At 45.3% G+C, this 17,432-nt stretch overlaps 1 protein-coding gene across 6 annotated transcripts in view; it reads left to right on the top strand.

The window, feature by feature from the left end:
* Window positions 1-1,695: 1,695 nt before the first annotated feature.
* TSHZ2 (teashirt zinc finger homeobox 2) overlaps window positions 1,696-17,432 on the top strand; it is a 231,100-nt gene continuing 215,363 nt past the window's right edge. For 5 of the 6 annotated variants that reach the window (XM_053992646.1, XM_053992645.1, XM_053992649.1 and 2 more), the window contains exon 1: window positions 1,696-1,821. In XM_053992646.1, the coding sequence (XP_053848621.1) occupies window positions 1,782-1,821 (40 nt within the window). In that variant the 5' untranslated portion in view covers window positions 1,696-1,781. Of the gene's footprint in view, window positions 1,822-13,971; window positions 14,181-17,432 lie in introns of those variants that run through there. The other variant, XM_053992648.1, reaches the window with a different exon arrangement.

The following is a 17,432-nucleotide window of genomic DNA, read 5'->3' as shown; positions in this document are numbered from 1 at the left end:
GTCCAACCCTCTGATCCCTTCGTGTTCCTACAGCTGGGACACCTCAGGGTGCAGAGCGACACCCTGGGCAGGGAAGGGACTTGGTCACCAGCCCCGGGCACAGCCCCGGGCACACCTGAGGGAGCATCCCCCGGTCCCCAGCCTCGGGCAGAGCCCCGGGCACACCTGAGGGAGCATCCCCCGGTCCCCAGCCCGGATCCCCAGCCCCGGGCACACCTGAGGGAGCATCCCCCGGTCCCCAGCCTCGGGCACAGCCCCGGGCACACCTGAGGGAGCATCCCCCGGTCCCCAGCCCCGGGCACACCTGAAGGAGCATCCTCTGGTCCCCAGCCCCGGGCACAGCCCCGGGCACACCCGAGGGAGCATCCTCTGGTCCCCAGCCCCGGGCACACCTGAGGGGGCATCCCGCGGTCCCCAGCCCGGATCCCCAGCCCCGGGCACACCCGAGGGAGCATCCCGCGGTCCCAGCCCCGGGCACAGCCCCGGGCACACCCGAGCAGCAGCCGGTGCCCCGGCAGCCGCGGGCAGCCCGGCGGCAGGAGCGCAGCCGGCCGCCCAGCGGGATCCTTGCCGCAAAGCCCTCTTTTCCCCTGGAGCCGCCCTGTCTCGGGTGGATCGCACGGAGGGCGCTGCCGCCCCGGCCCCGGCTGCCCGCAGCGCCCTCCCTCGGGAAGCGCATCCTGCGGGGCCGGGGCTGATCCCGCCTGCGGTGGTCCCGCGTGGGGACGGGACGGCCCCGCAGCGGGGGTGGTCCCGCGTGTGCGGGGGAAGGTCCCGCATCGGGGGGTGGTCCCGTATGGGGGGTGTCCCCGCGTGGGGAGGGGGTGTGAGGAGGGGGTGTCCCCGCGTGGGGAGCGGTGTCCCCGCGGGGGCCGGCGGGGCGGCGGCGGCGCTGGCGGCGGCGGGCGCGGTGCCGGCGCCCTGTCTCTTTAATGAACGGCTCTGCCGCCCGGCTGCGCGGAGTAAATTTCCTCCTGTCATCGGGTCGCGGAGGAGGAGTTTGTTAATGTTCAGTTTGCTCGGCGGATCGATGCTCGCTGGCATCGCCTCGCCCTGCCTGTGTGTGCGTGTGCGCGCGTGTGTGTGCGGTGCGCGCGTGTGTGTGTGTGTGTGTGTGTGTGCGTGTGCGCGCGTGTGCGCGCGTGTGTGTGCGGATCCCACATTTCCTCCCATCCCGAGCCGCCCTGTCCGCTCCCATATCACTCACTGCCTGGCATCTGACAGCACGGAACCTGCGGCGCTCCGCGCACACACACGCACGCACACACACACACACACACACACACACCGCGCACACCCGGGCGCCGCTCCGCCATACGGCTCTGCGAGGAGGAGGAGGAGGACAGGACAGGGAAGGGAGGAAGCAGCCAGCCCCACAGTCTCTCCAGAGCTGCCTTTTTAATATATACAGATCTATTTTGTTATTTATTTATTACCGTTCTCTGGCACTGTGGGCGCCTTTCATTTGCTCCTGAGCTTGGATGTTTGAATCAAAGCAAAGCAAGTGTTGCAACAGTTAAAAAAAAAAAAAAAAAAAAAAGCCAACCAAAAAAAAAAAAAAAAAAAAAAAAAAAAAGGCGAGAGAGAGAAAGAAAGAAACCTAGATCTCTAAAATAAAATAAAAACCAAACAGGTTCCTATCAGTGAAGTGGAAAGGAGGGGGGCAGGGGAGGCTTGAGGGGGGTGCTGGGGAAGCAGCTGAGAGGCAGAGGAACACGGCTCAGGAGCGTCTCAGGGCTCTCGGATCTGGGGACAGAAGTGAGATTGGAGAAAGTAGAGCGATGCCAAGGAGGAAACAGCAAGCACCCAAACGGGCTGCAGGTAAGGAGAAGCCATCCACTTACACAGCCTCTGTCTCTCCGCTCCTTCCACTCCTACCCCCCATCTTTATTATTATTTAGGGTCACCCTTGCTTTTCCGGGCTGGATCTTTATTTATTTATCCCCCCTCCCCCTCCCTTTCCCTCCGTAAGTCTGTGCAGCCAGTTTCATTCCTTATTGCCAAGATTTTGCTCTGCCACGGGCTGTCCCCTCGCCCTCCGCCGCTGCCCCCGGCTCGCAGCCGCCGCCGCCGCTCCCCGCTGCCGCTGCCCGGCCGAAACTTTTCCCCCCAACTTTCTTCCCCCGGCTCCCCTTCTCCCCCTGCCCCTTCCCCTGCCCGAACCGAAAGCAGTCAGGCTTCCCTTCGCTTTTCGCTGTAGGATAGATTTTTTTTTTTTTCCCCCTCCTTTCTGGTTTTCCCCGCTCCCGCTGGCTTTCGCTTTGGATCCGTGCGTTTCGCGAAGTGGGTCGGGGTGTTTAATCTTTTATTTCGCCGTATTTCTGGTGGCAGTTCTGGCCGGGTGTGTGTGTGAGAGAGCGCTCTGTGTGCCTGAAATAGTACAGGGACTCTCTCTGCTGATGAACCCGGTGGGGAAGTTCAGCCTTTGATCATCAGTGGTGAAAATTACAACAGGAAATAAAATGAAACGTTCTGACTGTTAGAAGACAATCCACATTTTCAAATCAAATCCTTCTTTTGTTTCGTAGCCGAGTTTATATATGTGCACATGCCAAGTGGTTTTGCAATTTATTATTTTTTTTTTTTTTTAACAGAAGAAAATAGTTTGCAACTTTGGAAGTGTTTTGTTTGTCATTGTAGGGTGTTCTTTTTCTTTTGGGGGCCAAGAAAAAGAAACAGACGAGTGGGTCTGTATAGTAAATCTTTTCAAAGAGTTTTCTTTCAGGCTCCTTAATTGCTTTTTATTTTTTTTTTTAATAGTGTGGTGGGGTTTTGTTTCTGGGAAGCGCAATATGGAAGTTCATTTTTCTTCTGCCAGACCCACCCACTGAAAAATCAGCTTTCCAGTTGATTGCCAGCTTTGATTTGACATTTGATTGATCACCTGTCATCTTGCTGCCTTTGATCTATTCATTCTTGATATATATCAATAAATCACTCACCATGGTAACCCAAGTGCCAATGACGTAAGGCTTGCCCTCTAGATTCTCTTAGCCAGACATGCACAATTATTATCTTGTTTGGCTTTTAATGTAGGCGGGTTTTTTTCCCCTTCTTTTTTCCCTTTGTGTCCTTCCTTGGATTAGTTCTTTAAAGAAAACTCATATTTGATGTCTTTACTTCAAATTTTTTCCCTCGCCCTTGTGAATATTTCCTGGGTGTAGCACAGCAAATGTGGGACAAAACAGATGGGCAAGTTTAGTGGCACACTTGGATAAACTTTGTGAAGTAGTGCTTGGGATGCACGCAGGGGGAAATGTCACCCCAGAGAAACTGGGACACGCAGAACTTTTATCAACTCACAGCTTTGGCTGCATTTCCTTGGGTGCAGGACAATGGGCTGCAGGCAGAAGCTTTTGGGACGTGCCCAGTGAATGTACCTGTGCAGGTTGGGATTCCTGGCAGGCAAAGATCCCAAATTTATGGTGCTAGCCATAAATAACAGTTCCGCTAGAAACACACATATTTATTTAAATATATCTATATAAATATATATATATATATGTATGTATATATGTATTAGGGAGGCCTCTGCTGTCAGAGTCGCTATTATTATTTTCTTCACCAAGAGGTTTGATCTGAATCAGGCATTCACATTTTCAACTTGCAGGATAAATAAATAGCTGCTTTTTCATGGATGCTGATCGGCACAGTGACAGTGCTAGAACTGCTCCTTTTTTCTCTCTGTCAGGAACACGAGGCTTCATTTTATTTGGGTTTCAAAGTAGAATTTTCACTTGGAATGCGTGTAGTATCTTTTCGTGGCAGGGGCACGGTGTTCTTTTTTAGAAACATAGGATACAGTAAGTAAATTTTTTCGAGCAAAGCCCGTGCTGTTGTTTCCCGGGATTTCCCTGCTGAGATACAGTAAGAGATGTTTTTATCCAGGATCCTACAGCATTTTTAAGATCTTAATGACAAGGGAGAAACTCGTATGACCACAATTAGATCTCTCCTTTCTCATTCTCATTATAAAACGTGCATTGCTCTTCAGTGGTGCATTTCTTTGATTAGATTTCTCCTCAGATCAATGTTGTTTCAGGTGAGCAAAATCCTGCAAATGCAGTCCAGTTTCAGCCAGCAGAACTATTTGAAGTAGGTTTATACATTTGCAATAGTTCTCCTGCTTTGAAGTTGTATTTGTCTGTTTGTGGGGGGTAGGGGGGAGTTTCAAAGAGCAGACGTGCCTGTTGTATATAGTTCTTAAAACTGACTTTCATTTTCAGGGATAATACTGAGGTTCTGTTTTGTATGGTGAAAAATACCTCAAAGTGACAGGAGACAGACTGTGCAATAAGAAATGCATCTCTCATCAAGGCTGATAGCAAAGCTCCTTAGTCCTTTTATTTAAAGGAGTTAATATATTATATATTACTTAATTTTCACTTTTATTTATTTTTAGTTGTACAAGTTCAAAGGTATCAGTTGCACTGCATTTTGTCTTGATGGCAGCAGAGATATTGAAGAGAAGTTTGCAACTTTTAGTTTCTTCAGATAGTTCACCTCCAAGGGAAGAAAAATGATAAGCCTTATGATTCTGGACATGCCTGCTTTTGTCATTGCTTAAAATTAAATACTATGCACAACTGTAAATAATTACTGCCATGCACTGACTTTGAAAGCAGGTTTTGAGTTTGATTAATGAATAATGTAAAGGTTAGAGAGAACCAGCGAGTGAATCAGAAGTGAGGTCCTGCTGTTAGATGAAAATCTATCTAGAGAAATATACATGGCAATTTTGTCCTTTTCTATTATTAATTTTAAGCCTTGTATTCCTAAGAAATATATTCCAGAGCACTGTAATGAAACAAGGGAGTGTAATTGGATAAATGGGGCACTATTTATGTGTGATGATGGGGATTTCTGCTCTCCGATTACACTTTTAGAGCCACTTTATTTCACATCAACACCGAAACGATGTCAAACGCATTTTGATCTTTGCAGGGCCGAATCTTTTCTGAATCATCCTTGCTTTTTGAGAGCATCATTTCCAAGTCGATAGCTCTTGAGGCAGAGAGTTGCAGCTCTTTCCATCAGAGCCTGCTTTAGGATGGGACCTGTGTCTGCAATAAACATCCCGTTCGTGTTGGGGCTGTCACCCCAAGGGATCACACAGGACGGGGCCTGATTCTGCCCCGCTCAGGTGCAAATCAAACATCCCTTCCCTCGAAGCACCACTGAGTTCTGACTGCTCCTGGGAGCAAGAGGAGGCTCAGGCCCACAAAGTCCTTCATCCTTCAGCAAAATGCAGCCACGTCTGGGGCAAAAGTCTCGTCACGATTCCATAACAAATGGTAATATATTAACAGGAGGGTGGAAAAAGGGTGGAAGCAAAGCAGAATTGCTATTCAGATTTTATTCCTAGGGGTATGAAATAGCTTTCAAACACAATTTCACTGGATTAAACTCTCCTTTCCCCTGCAGCTTCTTTAAATGTGCATATTTTATTTTGTGATCATGAACTGGTAGTTTGCTTCTTTAAAGCCCGCAAAGAGGAATCTGGACTTAACGCCCTTTGCGGGTGAAATTTCATATTTCTTCTTTTCTTTCTCTCTCAGCCCCTACAGACTAGCTAACAACCAAAGCTGGGGAGGAGCACAGCAGAAGCAGGTCTCAGGCACATTTATTCTGTTTATTGGAGCTGTAGAATAACACGGGTTTGTTTTTGGAAGAGTCCTCATAGAGCAGCAAGCAGAAGATGGTGAGCAGGGAGTTCTTTAAAGCTGCAGCTTGCACCTTAGTAGGAAAGGTTATTTAAACCAGAATTGTATTTAGAATGTGAAATTCTGCTTGTGCAGAGAGCAGAGTAAATAACCAGCAAGGCTTGCTCCCTGGATTTCTGTGGCAAAAGGCAGAGAGGTATCTCTGTAAATGTAACCAGGAGCACTGTGGCTGTTCCAGGATTGTTTGTATCCTTTATAACAGGGGCAATGGCAGCACATTCCAAGGAAGCAGTGCTGAATGAAACTGTAGAAATGGCAGCACTGTTTTGTTTCAACATCCTCCAGAAAAGCAACTGCACATCAAAACCACCTAAACAGTTCATGCCTCAGAACCCTTCACTTGCAGTGCACATCACGATGCTGACAGATGACAAAAAGGCCAAGGTGTTCACAAACAAGAGGAGCCTTTAAATCCTGGTTAATTAAATATATTCAAAAATAGGTACTTTTGCAACTAAAGAGGCACCAAAATTAGTCTCCATCTGTGTTAAATTCTGCAGTCGGCTCCTAAGCCCAAAGCTGCTCGGAAATTTTATTTCCCGTGTCAGAACTCAGGCCTGAACGGGACAATTTGAAATCACATTCATTTTAGTGCATATTTCCCCATTTCAATTTTCCTCTCATTTATCCAAGCCCAGTATCTCCCCACTATCTGAAGAGCGGGGCACACCCAGAGTTCAGCCCCTGTGACTGGGAAACAGAAGCCATTTCCATCAGCAAATGACACAATTTTAGAGCACTTTTGAAAGCGTGTCCGTTGTCAGAAATTCTAGTGCATAACTGCTCTCCCTCTTCCGTGCTCTCTGAGAAGCCCATTTTCTCCAAACCGGCAGGATTTTGGAAATTTCCTCCCAGAGCTTTCTCCTCCTGGTTTTCGCTCTCATTATCAGCACCCACCTGAAGGAGCTGTTTCCCCTAGCAGAGGTCCCTCGGTAGCACAGGGCCAGGTTGAGCTTTTCTGCCGTCATTTCCCTTCCCATCCCGATGAGGACATCACTCCCAGAGAGCAACTCCAGACTCTCAGGGAAAAAAAAAAAGCTGTCAGTTGCTGTGGCTGCAATTCCCAACTTAGCAGCAGCAGAGGGAATGGAACTGTACTCTATCAATTACAGTTGGAACCAGAGGCTAAACACTTATTGTGTTAAGCTATTGTGCAGATCTTAAGAGCTCAAATGTAAAAAAAATATCATGTCAGCTGGTGGAGGGGAGAATAAGGCCTGGTTCTTCCACTGGATGACGTATTATTAGCAAAGGCAAAGTAAAATTATTCAAATTCTGTTTAATGCTTCTCGGGTTGAGATGTGTGTGTGACATTCTGCCTTAAAAAGGTGGGATCCTACAGACTTTGCTGCTAGAACGAGCCTTTGTTTTTCCCTCTTCTCTGCAAAATGAAAATATTTGTGAAGTTTTACCTCCAAAGCATGCTCACGCAAGCAGAGAGACATTTTCATTTGTCTCCCAATCTGATACAGGAGCCAAGTGGAACCACATTACACTCTGAGCTGAAATCTTCCATTTCATTCATGCAAGAGCAGGGATTTTTCATTACCTATTTAATTACAATCATTTACATGAGAGTGGGCCCAGTTCAGCAGCTCCTACTCAGCACTTTGCTTCAGTGGGTGACTGGCCTGTGGAAGGACTGTCTGTGTAAGACTGGGCTGTTCAGCTGCAAAATTCAATGTATATGTTCCCAGAGAAGCATTCTGCCTCTGAAGAGGGACCAGATTCTTCCATTAAGCTTTAAATCCAGGGACAGTTCTGCTTGGAACTTCTGTTCCTAACGCCTGCAAGCTATTCTTTCCTGAAGGCTGGATGACTGAGATATTCTGCTTGCTCGGCCAAATTCCCTCCCCAGTCACATTTCCATGCTCTGTGTTAATTACTGAGCGCTGGTTCTGGGTACCAGAGGTGAGATGAGCTTTTGAAAAAGCCTTTTTTTAAGGCATGTGGTGGCAGCTCTCGAGAAAATGCCTGAGAATGGGTTGCAAATCCAAAGCCTGAAAGTTCCATGTGCTTTCAGGGGCTAAAAGCAGTTATTTCTCATTAAGGTGGCTTCTCACTTGAGGCTGTTGGCACAGAGTAATTTTTACCCTGTTATAATAACGGCTTCTGCAACTCAGAAATACCTTGACAGCAAACCGTGTATTTTTTAAGGTTTCAAGGAGAAAAGCATCACAGAAGCACAGTGTTTCCCATTAGATTTACACATCCCTCTTCAACTGTTGCTGGCTTTTCATCCATTACCTTCTGAGCTTTCTCAGGCAAAAAAAAAAAAAAAAAAAAAGAAGTGGAAAAACTGGTCTTCTGATCTAATTGTTGCATTAAGTGTTTCATTTAGAAAAATGAAGAGAATCTTTGTTTCCCTAAAAGAAATGTTTTCCCCCTTTGCCCTAGGAAAAAGAAAGGCGCAACAATAGCTTCAAAACGACAGGATCTGATTGTGAAAAATACAGAGTTTCTAACGTGCAGCCCCTGATGGTCCCAAGTATTGGTAAAATTCCACAGTTAAATAGAACAAACAGTCCTAAATGTCTGTGAGACGGATCCTTTTCAGGCATGCACACATCCATACCTGCAAGGAGGGGAGAAAAGTGCCTGTCTGGGAGAGGGATGCAGCTGGAGAGCTCGGTTGTTCAGAGCAGTTTTTGATTATTGCACCAATCTTTGCCCAAGTGTTGGAACTGTGCTGTTAGGAGTGGTGTCCCCTGAAAGTCCTTTGTTAGGGTTTATTTTCTTCAAAGCTCCAGCTCCTGGAGTCTGATGATGATTATGCAAGTGTCCAATATGCATTTTAAAAGGAAATTTATTTCAAACTGCTCGTTCTGGAGAGGAACTCGAAAATAAGCAGGCTGGAAGTTCTTATGCAGAAGAAAAATGCCTTGATTTTCAAAGCGACTGTTTTTAACTTCCCATCATTTTCAGTCAGTCTCGTGATTTTTGAGGTTGTGCTTTGTGCTTTTTGTATAAACAAGGTTGGCAGTATTGCTTTTGCCTGATTCTGGTGATGAACTGGTGTGTGTGTGTCTGAGTGTGTAATTATAGACATACACACACATAATATCAGTAAACAAAATACTGAACGTAATGATGGAGTGGAGCTGTGTGAATTGGAGCTCTGGCTTTGTATTGCCATAAACAGAGCAGTTCTGAGAGCTCAGACCATCGGTTCTTGAGGAGTGACTTTCAATTGAAGTTTCCTGGAGATTGCTTTTAGTGGCAATTAAATGTAGAAAGTTAATAGGCAGCAACTGCTCTTTATAGGATAAACACTACCAGGAATGCACAGCCTACCTTTTTTCCCAGATATAATCAGGCTGAACTTTATTGAAAAAAAATTTACAACTAGCAACATTAATGCTGTATTTTTATTGTATTAATGCAAATGAGATGCTGACTTCGTTCTTTCATCTCCATGGCTTGTATCTATTAGAGCTGTATCTTATTCCTTTCTGTGTCTTTTCTCCCTGTGTTCTGTAAACTGCTTTCCTCTAATGATACTGAGGCTCATTAAAGTTACTCCCAATGCTAAAGAGACTCTGGGAAACATCCTGAGCTCTGGCTGGCTGTGGGAAAGCACAACGACTGAGTATATGGGGAAAACTAATCCAGATCAAGCCTTGCATTCCCGTTTTGGGAAACCTTTAAAATTGATGGGTCAAGCAGGAAGAAAAAGCTCACAGGAAGGACTGTGTGCTGCAAAGAACAGGTCATTTTCAACTCACAGCCCTACCTGACAAAGATAAAAAGCAATAAAGTTTTAAGGAGCTCGCTGGCTCTTCCTGCATCTCTCTCAAAAGTCTCATTTAATTGAAAAGCCTGTTGTGCTTGTTTTTATGCATGTAAAACAGAAAAGGGGCAATTTTGCACAGGGCTTGATATTCCAGCACAATATAATTGGAACTCTTCCTGCCTGCTTTTTAAGTCTCTCTGTTCATATAAAATTAAGACCCACTTATCTTAAATTGTAGTAAATCTCATCCAATATTGCTTTCATAACTTAAAAAAGGCTGTTACATATTCCCAAAGCAACTCTGCTGAAGTGATATTGGGTCTGTTTATGTGGAATCGGTGCAGAATTTCTATTGAAAAAAGGAGCAGCTTACAGTTCTTGTTTTTAATGAAAATAATTAAATTCTCTAGAATACCTTGGTAGCTCCATTATTTTTTTTTTTCCTAGTGAAACTCTGCTTAGAGGAGATTGGAATGAAAATCTGCACATTGGTGCAGTTTGGTGTGTGCAGACAACAACCTTATTCCTATCATTCACCCTGCACTTGGACAGAAGTAATTTCTATTTTTCATAGGGAGATTTTACTCTGAATTTTCCATGTATAAATTTTTTGTGTGTGTGAATTGCACGGCGAATCACCAGCACAATTTATAAGGTCTGCAATTTTCTTTGTACATATAGGAAGAACTCATTTGCTTCCCGCAGGGTGAGTGGACTTCACAGGAAAGCGCTGGGTCTTTTATGATTTTATGTTTTGTATTGAAGAAACATAACCTTGTGCCAGCTGCTCTATTGGTCTACCAAAATTATTTTTTTTATGTGTTTTTCAGCCGTGTCATGACATACATAAGCACAGTACAAGTAGCATTAAATTAACACGTGAAAGGAGAAAGAAGCAAAGTGGTTATATTGATCATCTGTAGCATTAAATGCTAAAAAAATTAAAAGCTTTCCAGTGCTTTTGATTAGCTGCGTGGATCCTGCTCGTATTTGTGTCCTTTGTTAGGCAGTGGAGCAATATTTCTTCACACTTAGCACCTTTCTTCCATGGATTTCTTGCTGATACTCCTCAGAATAACCCCAGAGATGTGGGATATTTTCCCTTGGTTGTACAGAAAGGCGAATTGAACCCAGGAGGTTTTACCCAATTTGCTCAAGGTCAAACAGCGTTTGCTCCCAATTCCCTGCTCGAGGTACTAGATCACATTTCTATCATCAGAGCATTTCCAGGAGGGAAGTCTGGGCTGGAAGCTCAAGGCATCCCCTGTGCTGGGGGAGAGGAGGGAACAGCCCAGCTGGGACCCTGGGGAAGGTGGAAATGCAGTTTCATCCCTCCCATGCAATTCCCTGTGGTGGTGGAAGAGGCACTTTGCTCATGGCCAGGAGCTCCCAAAAGTGGGAGGGCTCATGGTTTGAGAAAGCAGAGCTCTGCTAATTCTACCAAGCCAAGGGCGCTTGACTAAGCAAGAGTTTTAGACAGAATAATCAAGTTTTTTACATTCTGGTTTTTGGTCAGTGGTAAGTTTCAGGACCAGAGAATTTGGTTCCTGTTACTTTTTTTCCCATAAACTGTTCTGCATTTCTTTGGCAGAGCTGGATGTGACTGTCTATAAAGCATTGCCCTGAGAAGTATGTAAAACCTGGTGTCATTGCAGCTGAACAGGCCATAAACATTTTCCTGCACCCTGACTGCCAGAGGTGGATGGAATTCTCTGGCGATAGAGCTTGAGGCTCAGCTTGCAGTCCTAGGGGGTCTAAATCCTTACATGGGCAGCTAAAGAGAGACCTGAGTTTTCAAAAGCCTTTAGCACCAAATTCCCATGGACCTCCCTCAGTCCCCTGTCTTGTGTAAACTGGAACTGGGCCTCCATCAAGGGCACTTTTATGTTGTTTGCCTCGACTGGAGATGTATGTATTGCCTATAGAAGAAATATGGTGCAGGTAATAGCCTCTGGATTCATTAAGGGTTGTTTATGTTTATTTTCACACCATATTACCTCTCAGCAATGGCTGTTTGAGCCATTATATTGACAGGAACTCCAAATAAATCTTAGGTAATATAGGGCTGATCTGCCTTACCTGGGAGACCACCTGCTACCCTCTCGAGCAGAGGTGCTGAATCACCAGGTAGGGCTTTCTTCTCCAGAGCTGGGGACTCGGGAGGCTCTCCCATGGCTCCTTTTCATGTGGAAATTAATACTTGCCTCTATTTCTGAATAGTAGGTTATTAGAGTTCGTATGCAAATTCCCAGGATGGGAATTTCTCTCTCGTTGATAATTGATATAATAATATATATTTTTAGTGGTCCAGAGTCCTTGAGCTCAGGCCTTGTATATGTAATTTATGTTTATTTCTTACTGCTATTAACTGTAATTTAGTTGTTGGCGCCTTTCATTGCCTTAGATTGAAGGGAGTGTCTCTCCCCATTGCCCCTCCATAAACAATGCCCTCTCAGGGTTCCTTCTCCTGTATCCTTGCCCAGACATTTCCTAGCCTGTCAAATACTGTCATTTTATTCCTTACAGATCATTCACAGTACGTCTCCTGTTGCACACACAAATAAGGAACAAATGCAATCAGGATGCATCATCGTTTAGCATAACAAATAAAAGCCGATCTGTGCAGATTTGCCTTAAAGTGTCTCTTAATATGTATTGTCAAAATGTCTGAAGATGTCTCTAACTCCTAAGAGTTTAATTGTTTGTGACAATTAAGCTAATATTCTGAGCAGGAAAAAAAAATATTAAGGGATTAAATATTTTCTCTTGTCACAAGCTAACAAAACATCACCTGGCAGAGCAAACTTTTTAAATTTTGGGTTTCAAGCAGACCTTAGAAAGGAAAAAAAAAACACCAGAACAAAATTACAGGGCCTGGATTTGGTATGGAATTTGAGGAGACTGTATTTTTAAAACTATACCAAAATTTAAAGGCACATCATTGAAGTATATATCAGTAATGAGCAGCTGAATACTTGATGATTAAAAAGAGTTCCTACCAATTTTTAAGTCAGTGCTGAAATTTATGGCTGAGGGCTGCTCTGACTGAGCCAGGGACTCAGACCTGGGATTTTCAGCCTCACCTGGTTATTGTTTTACTCGTGCATGAGAAAAAAAAAAAAAAAGCTCGAATATGACAGCACAAGTCATCAGCCTTTTCTGTGGCTGGAATTACAGATGTGCTTTTTTGGTTTTTGTCTGATGAGCTCTTTCTCCATCTGGGTTTTCCATACTGGAGAGACAAGGTGCAGTGGATGGGGCAGGACAAGTAGCCAAGAGTGGTGCCCAGAGCTCAGCATCTTCACTTGCCTGGCAGGCCTTGAATGTGGCAAAAGTTGAGACGTGTGGTAATAAAAAGGGGGATAAAATAGGGAAAATCTTGAAAAGAACAGAAAACCAGAGTGGTCTTTGAGAGCAGTGTTGTGTGGATGTGGGAGCACTGGATAGCCCAGGGCACGGCAACAATAACTTCTGTATTAAGGGCTCAAGAGTTCTTATAGTCCAGATTGTTTGGGGTTTCCTCTTGAGAAGTTTGATTTCTATTGGTTCTAATGTTTCCAGTTCTGAGCTGCTCAAAGCAACCATTTCCATTATTAAAATCTGTGTTTTCTTTCTTAAAACGTTCTTCCTGTAATTTAGGGTAGGATGTTATTTGGCAAAAAATTAGAAGACGTTCATCAGGGTTTATTTCAAAGCTGTGGGACCACTGAGCTTTCTGGCAGTGACGTGAACATTTTTCAGAGATATCTTCTGCTTTCCCTGAGAAAATCCACCCAAATTTGTCTGACTTATAAAGCCTAAAAGTTGCTGTTGCCAAAGAATTTTTAGAAGGTGACACAGCATTCTCCAACGTGCCATCCCCACCACACATGCTCTGTTCTTGGTTTCTCTTTTTCAATTACATTCCCTTAAAAAACGGTCGAGCTGGGGATAAGTAGGACAGTGGCTGCAGGGGCAGCCATGGGTCCGAGCAGAAGGAGAATGAAGAAAAGGTTTTGTTTGTGTTTAGCTGGAGCCCAGGCCTGGAGGGAGGAAGCAGAGAGATTTAAGGGGCAGAACATGGACAAGCAGGGGTAGAGAGCATTAAATTATCAAATATCCACAGAGAACAGGGCTAAACTCGTGTGCATGGCGTTATTGCCTGCTCAGTGTAGAGCACCACAGTGGCCGTGAGCTCGTGCCGGGAGCACGTCCGGCAGCTCCTGCGCGGGTCAGGCCTGGATGGGAAGCGGTGTGGCTCCACATGTTGGACTCCCAGCTGGCTTTCCCAGTGCCTGCACTCATCCACGCCTCACAGACACAGAGGATGTGTGTGGGAATTGCATCCAGCCCAGCCGCGGAACAAACCCTGCCGGGCCGCGCCGGGCTGGCAGCGCCAGGCCCGAGGGGCCGCCGTGGCCTGGTGGGCCCGGCGCGCGTGAGGCGGGACCTTCTTCTGTGGGGAAAAAGTCAAAAAATCCCCTTAAAATCGGCCAGAGCTGTGCCCCCCATGTCAGCTGAATGGCAGAGGTGAGATCCCATCCACAGGCACGGTGCAGGCAGCTCAGGAAAAGCGCAAAACCCAAAGGAAAGGAGGAAAATCCCAATTCGTGGTGCGGGAACCAGGAGAGGATGATGCCAGGCAGGCGCAGGGCTGCCCTTGGATGGCAGAGCCAACAGGAGAGCAGAAGAGCCCAGGCAGCACATGGGCAGGTTGGTGACCCCATAGAGAATGTGTGGCAATGGTATATTTGATATATTTGGTGTGTTTGGGAGGTGTCGGGGGGTGGGACAGGGGGGTTGGTCCGTGGCGGCGCCAGGCCTGGCATGGCCGGGGTGGGTCAGGCTGAACAGAGCGTGGGCACTCTGGGCAGTGAAGCAGCTGTGGTACAAAAGCAGCTCGGAGACAACACAAAGAGTCCTGCCAGGAGTTTCAACCACAGATATCTGTTCAGGTAAAAGGTTTCTTAGTCTGAGAGCTCCTCTCTTGCCCCAACGTGCCCATGGTGGAGGGCTGGTCTCTGGGTCACTGTGTGGGTACCTGCCCTGGGCCCCTGGGGCTCTCGCCTTGGTTTTACTCAGAGACAGGGGTTTATTTTATTTTACTTCATTTTGTTTGCTGCCCCGTGGGAGTTTTTTCCTATAAACCTGGTCTTTCTATCTGAAAGTCAGCAACAAAACTCGAATCAGGCTCAGCAGAGCAGGTTGCCTTCAGGTTATTGTACTGGTTTGTGTCACCTCCAGCATTTTTGTATTAAATAACTAAAATCCTGAGAATGTTAATCTAGAAAACAGTCATCTCTGCATTACTCTTCTGCTGTTTTGCTGAACTTACTAAAGATTTTACAAACTTGTGATTTGGGTTAAACAAATGTAAATCATGTGGAGAAAGAGTTGCAGGAAGGCAAGAGGAATGTTATGATGCCATCAACATCTGGGTTTCTATTTGTTTGGATTAGGGACATTTTACCTTAATCATTCCCAAACATGTCTGCTAAAATCCCTTCTTTCATTTTTTATCACCTATGAGGTACAGCCAGGCAGAGTTTCAATTTGTGTGTGTGTTAGGGTAAAAGTGCTGAAATTTGTTGTTGCTGTGAGTATACGAACAGTCTCATTTTTATATTAGTCCTCCCTCTTTATAATTGTTTGGAAACATTTTGATTCAGTTAAAATGCACTATTTCCAAGACACAAAGTATGAGCAGGGGAACAAGGGAGCGATTACGAGTTTCTCCAAGGAAATAAGCATCTCTTAGCCATCATCCTGCAACTGGGAAAGTTCTAATACATGACATCTCTGTAATGTAACCTAATAATATTTTTTTTAAACAGTGATGTAATGGGGAGAGTGACCTGGACTTTGTAAAAGTTCCTCTACTTACTTCAGATTCCCAAGGGCAATGTAACATTCTAGACAGTGTTTTATATGCCCTGATTAAAATGTAACATATTTTTGCATTTCCTGTGCAGTGACCTGTTAGTGCTCATAGACAGAACACTTAAAGAACAGTTACAAGGAGACATTTCCAAATGTGCCTAATATGGGCGAGTTTTTATAACATTCTTATTTCATTTGAAATTGCAGCTACAGCAGGAACCATTCAGACGGCGCATTGATTTAACTTTTTAATCCACTGTTTTGCTACGTCAAGTAAAATAAATGTTTGTTTTTAGCTCCCTTTTTTTGCATTGCTAAAACTCGTAACTACTTGCTTTAAGCTTGGGATTCTAAAGGGAGCTACATTATCTGAGATTTAAAGCTCGCTTTCTGTAGCTGCTTTCTCACAACTCCCCCAAGAAAAAAAAAATACAAAAGTACAACTTTAGCAAAAAGGGCTTTTATATCTCTATCAATTATAGAAACACCAGCTGCAGTAGATTACAAGTGTGTTTGGCTGATTGTGATGTTGTGTGGGGAAAGCTGTCACAAGGAGCTGGATGCTGCTCTCCCCGGCAGCTCCGGGATGTGGCTCAGCTCGGCTCCCCGGGCTCCCGGCGCTGCTGGGCTGGGCAGGAGCAGCAGCGTGCCCGGGCACTGCCAGGCTGCCCCAGCCAGCTCTGGATGGAGCACACGTCCTGGAGAAAGGATGGAATGCGGGCACAAGTGTGAACCGTGTGTCACTGCGTGCATGTGCTGCTCTGGGAGCTGGGGCAGAGCCACACAGAGACAGAGCTGGGCCAGCAGCCTCTGGGGACAGCAGCTCCACTCTGTTCTTCTGTGTTTTTTACATCCAAGATATTTACTTTTGCTCTCTTGAAGAAGAAAGTGGGGGAAAAGGCTGCACAGAACAAAAATTGTTTGACCAGCCCATAAAGGTAAAGCAGCTGGAATTTGTGGATAAAAGAATTATGATATCAAGACAGCAATGCAAGATGGGCAGTTTGGGATATTTGGTGCTGTTGAGCTCAGGAAAAAATGAATGTCTCAACGTGTGTGCAGGTCATTATCACTGCACTAAAACCTGGCTACAAGGGTAGCAGCCCAAGGGCTCTCAGTTGCTTGTGCCTTGGTTACTATGTCATTTATCTTACTGTGCTTTGGGTCACTCTGGGAGGACGTGGTTGGGCCCTGGTTTATTTTAACAAAGAGAATCAGACATAGGAAAGTTCCTTGTATACTTTACAGTGAAAATGCAATTTTCTGTTTTCATTTAATCCCAGGAATGTTGGCATTTTCCAGGCTGTCAAACAAATGAGTGCACTGGAGGACAGTTAGATGTGTCTGTCTAGTTCATCTATCTAATCTACCTCATTTCTAATGTGCCCATCACCACGGTGTCTAGGCAGAAAGTATCTGCCTTGCTTTTGCTTTTCATCTTTATTGGCTGTGGTAACCTAATTGAGTCCTAAGAGCTTTTGGATTCATCTGCAAAAATAATAACAAAAACATTATCAGAATAATGATTCATATTTGTACTCTTACTCAGAATTTCCCTTTCTCTTCTGAGTGTATTTGGTTAGTGGATTACTGTTGTTTTATCTAGAAGAGGTTATGCTTTAGAGGTGTATTAAATTGGAATTTTACTTGAGTCAGCAGTGAGTCAAAACTTCATTTGGCTACTAAAGTGAATTCACTCATGTCTTCTAACTTCCTTCTGCTTTTCTCTGCAGAAGTTGACTTCATTCACTCAGCCACACAGTTTAGCATCTGCATCTGTTCTCTGACCCCTTGTCATATAAACCATAGGTAAAGGTAATAAAAAGCAATAGAAATCGTGGCTTCAAAAATGTTATCTTCCTTTGGAAGCCCTGGTTTCTGTTACATGTAACTACTTCTCTCTGTGCCAATTAGCTAAAAAGGCATGGTAAGACTGAAGTGAGTGGTTTTCCAGGAGCAGAGGCCTTGCTGAGGGGAGATAAAATGCTGCTGCTGATTTGCTGGGTGTGTGCACGTGGGTACCACCAGCTGCCTCTGCACGTGGGGAGAAGGTGCTGCAAGGGCCGCGGTGTGCCAGCCCTGCAGTCACCGTGTGTCACCCACGGTCACACTTCCTT

The sequence above is a fragment of the Vidua macroura genome, chromosome 17 (genome assembly GCF_024509145.1).
Source record: "Vidua macroura isolate BioBank_ID:100142 chromosome 17, ASM2450914v1, whole genome shotgun sequence".
Taxonomy (NCBI): Eukaryota; Metazoa; Chordata; class Aves; order Passeriformes; family Viduidae; genus Vidua; species Vidua macroura.
This window is presented reverse-complemented; position numbering and strand designations above follow the sequence as displayed.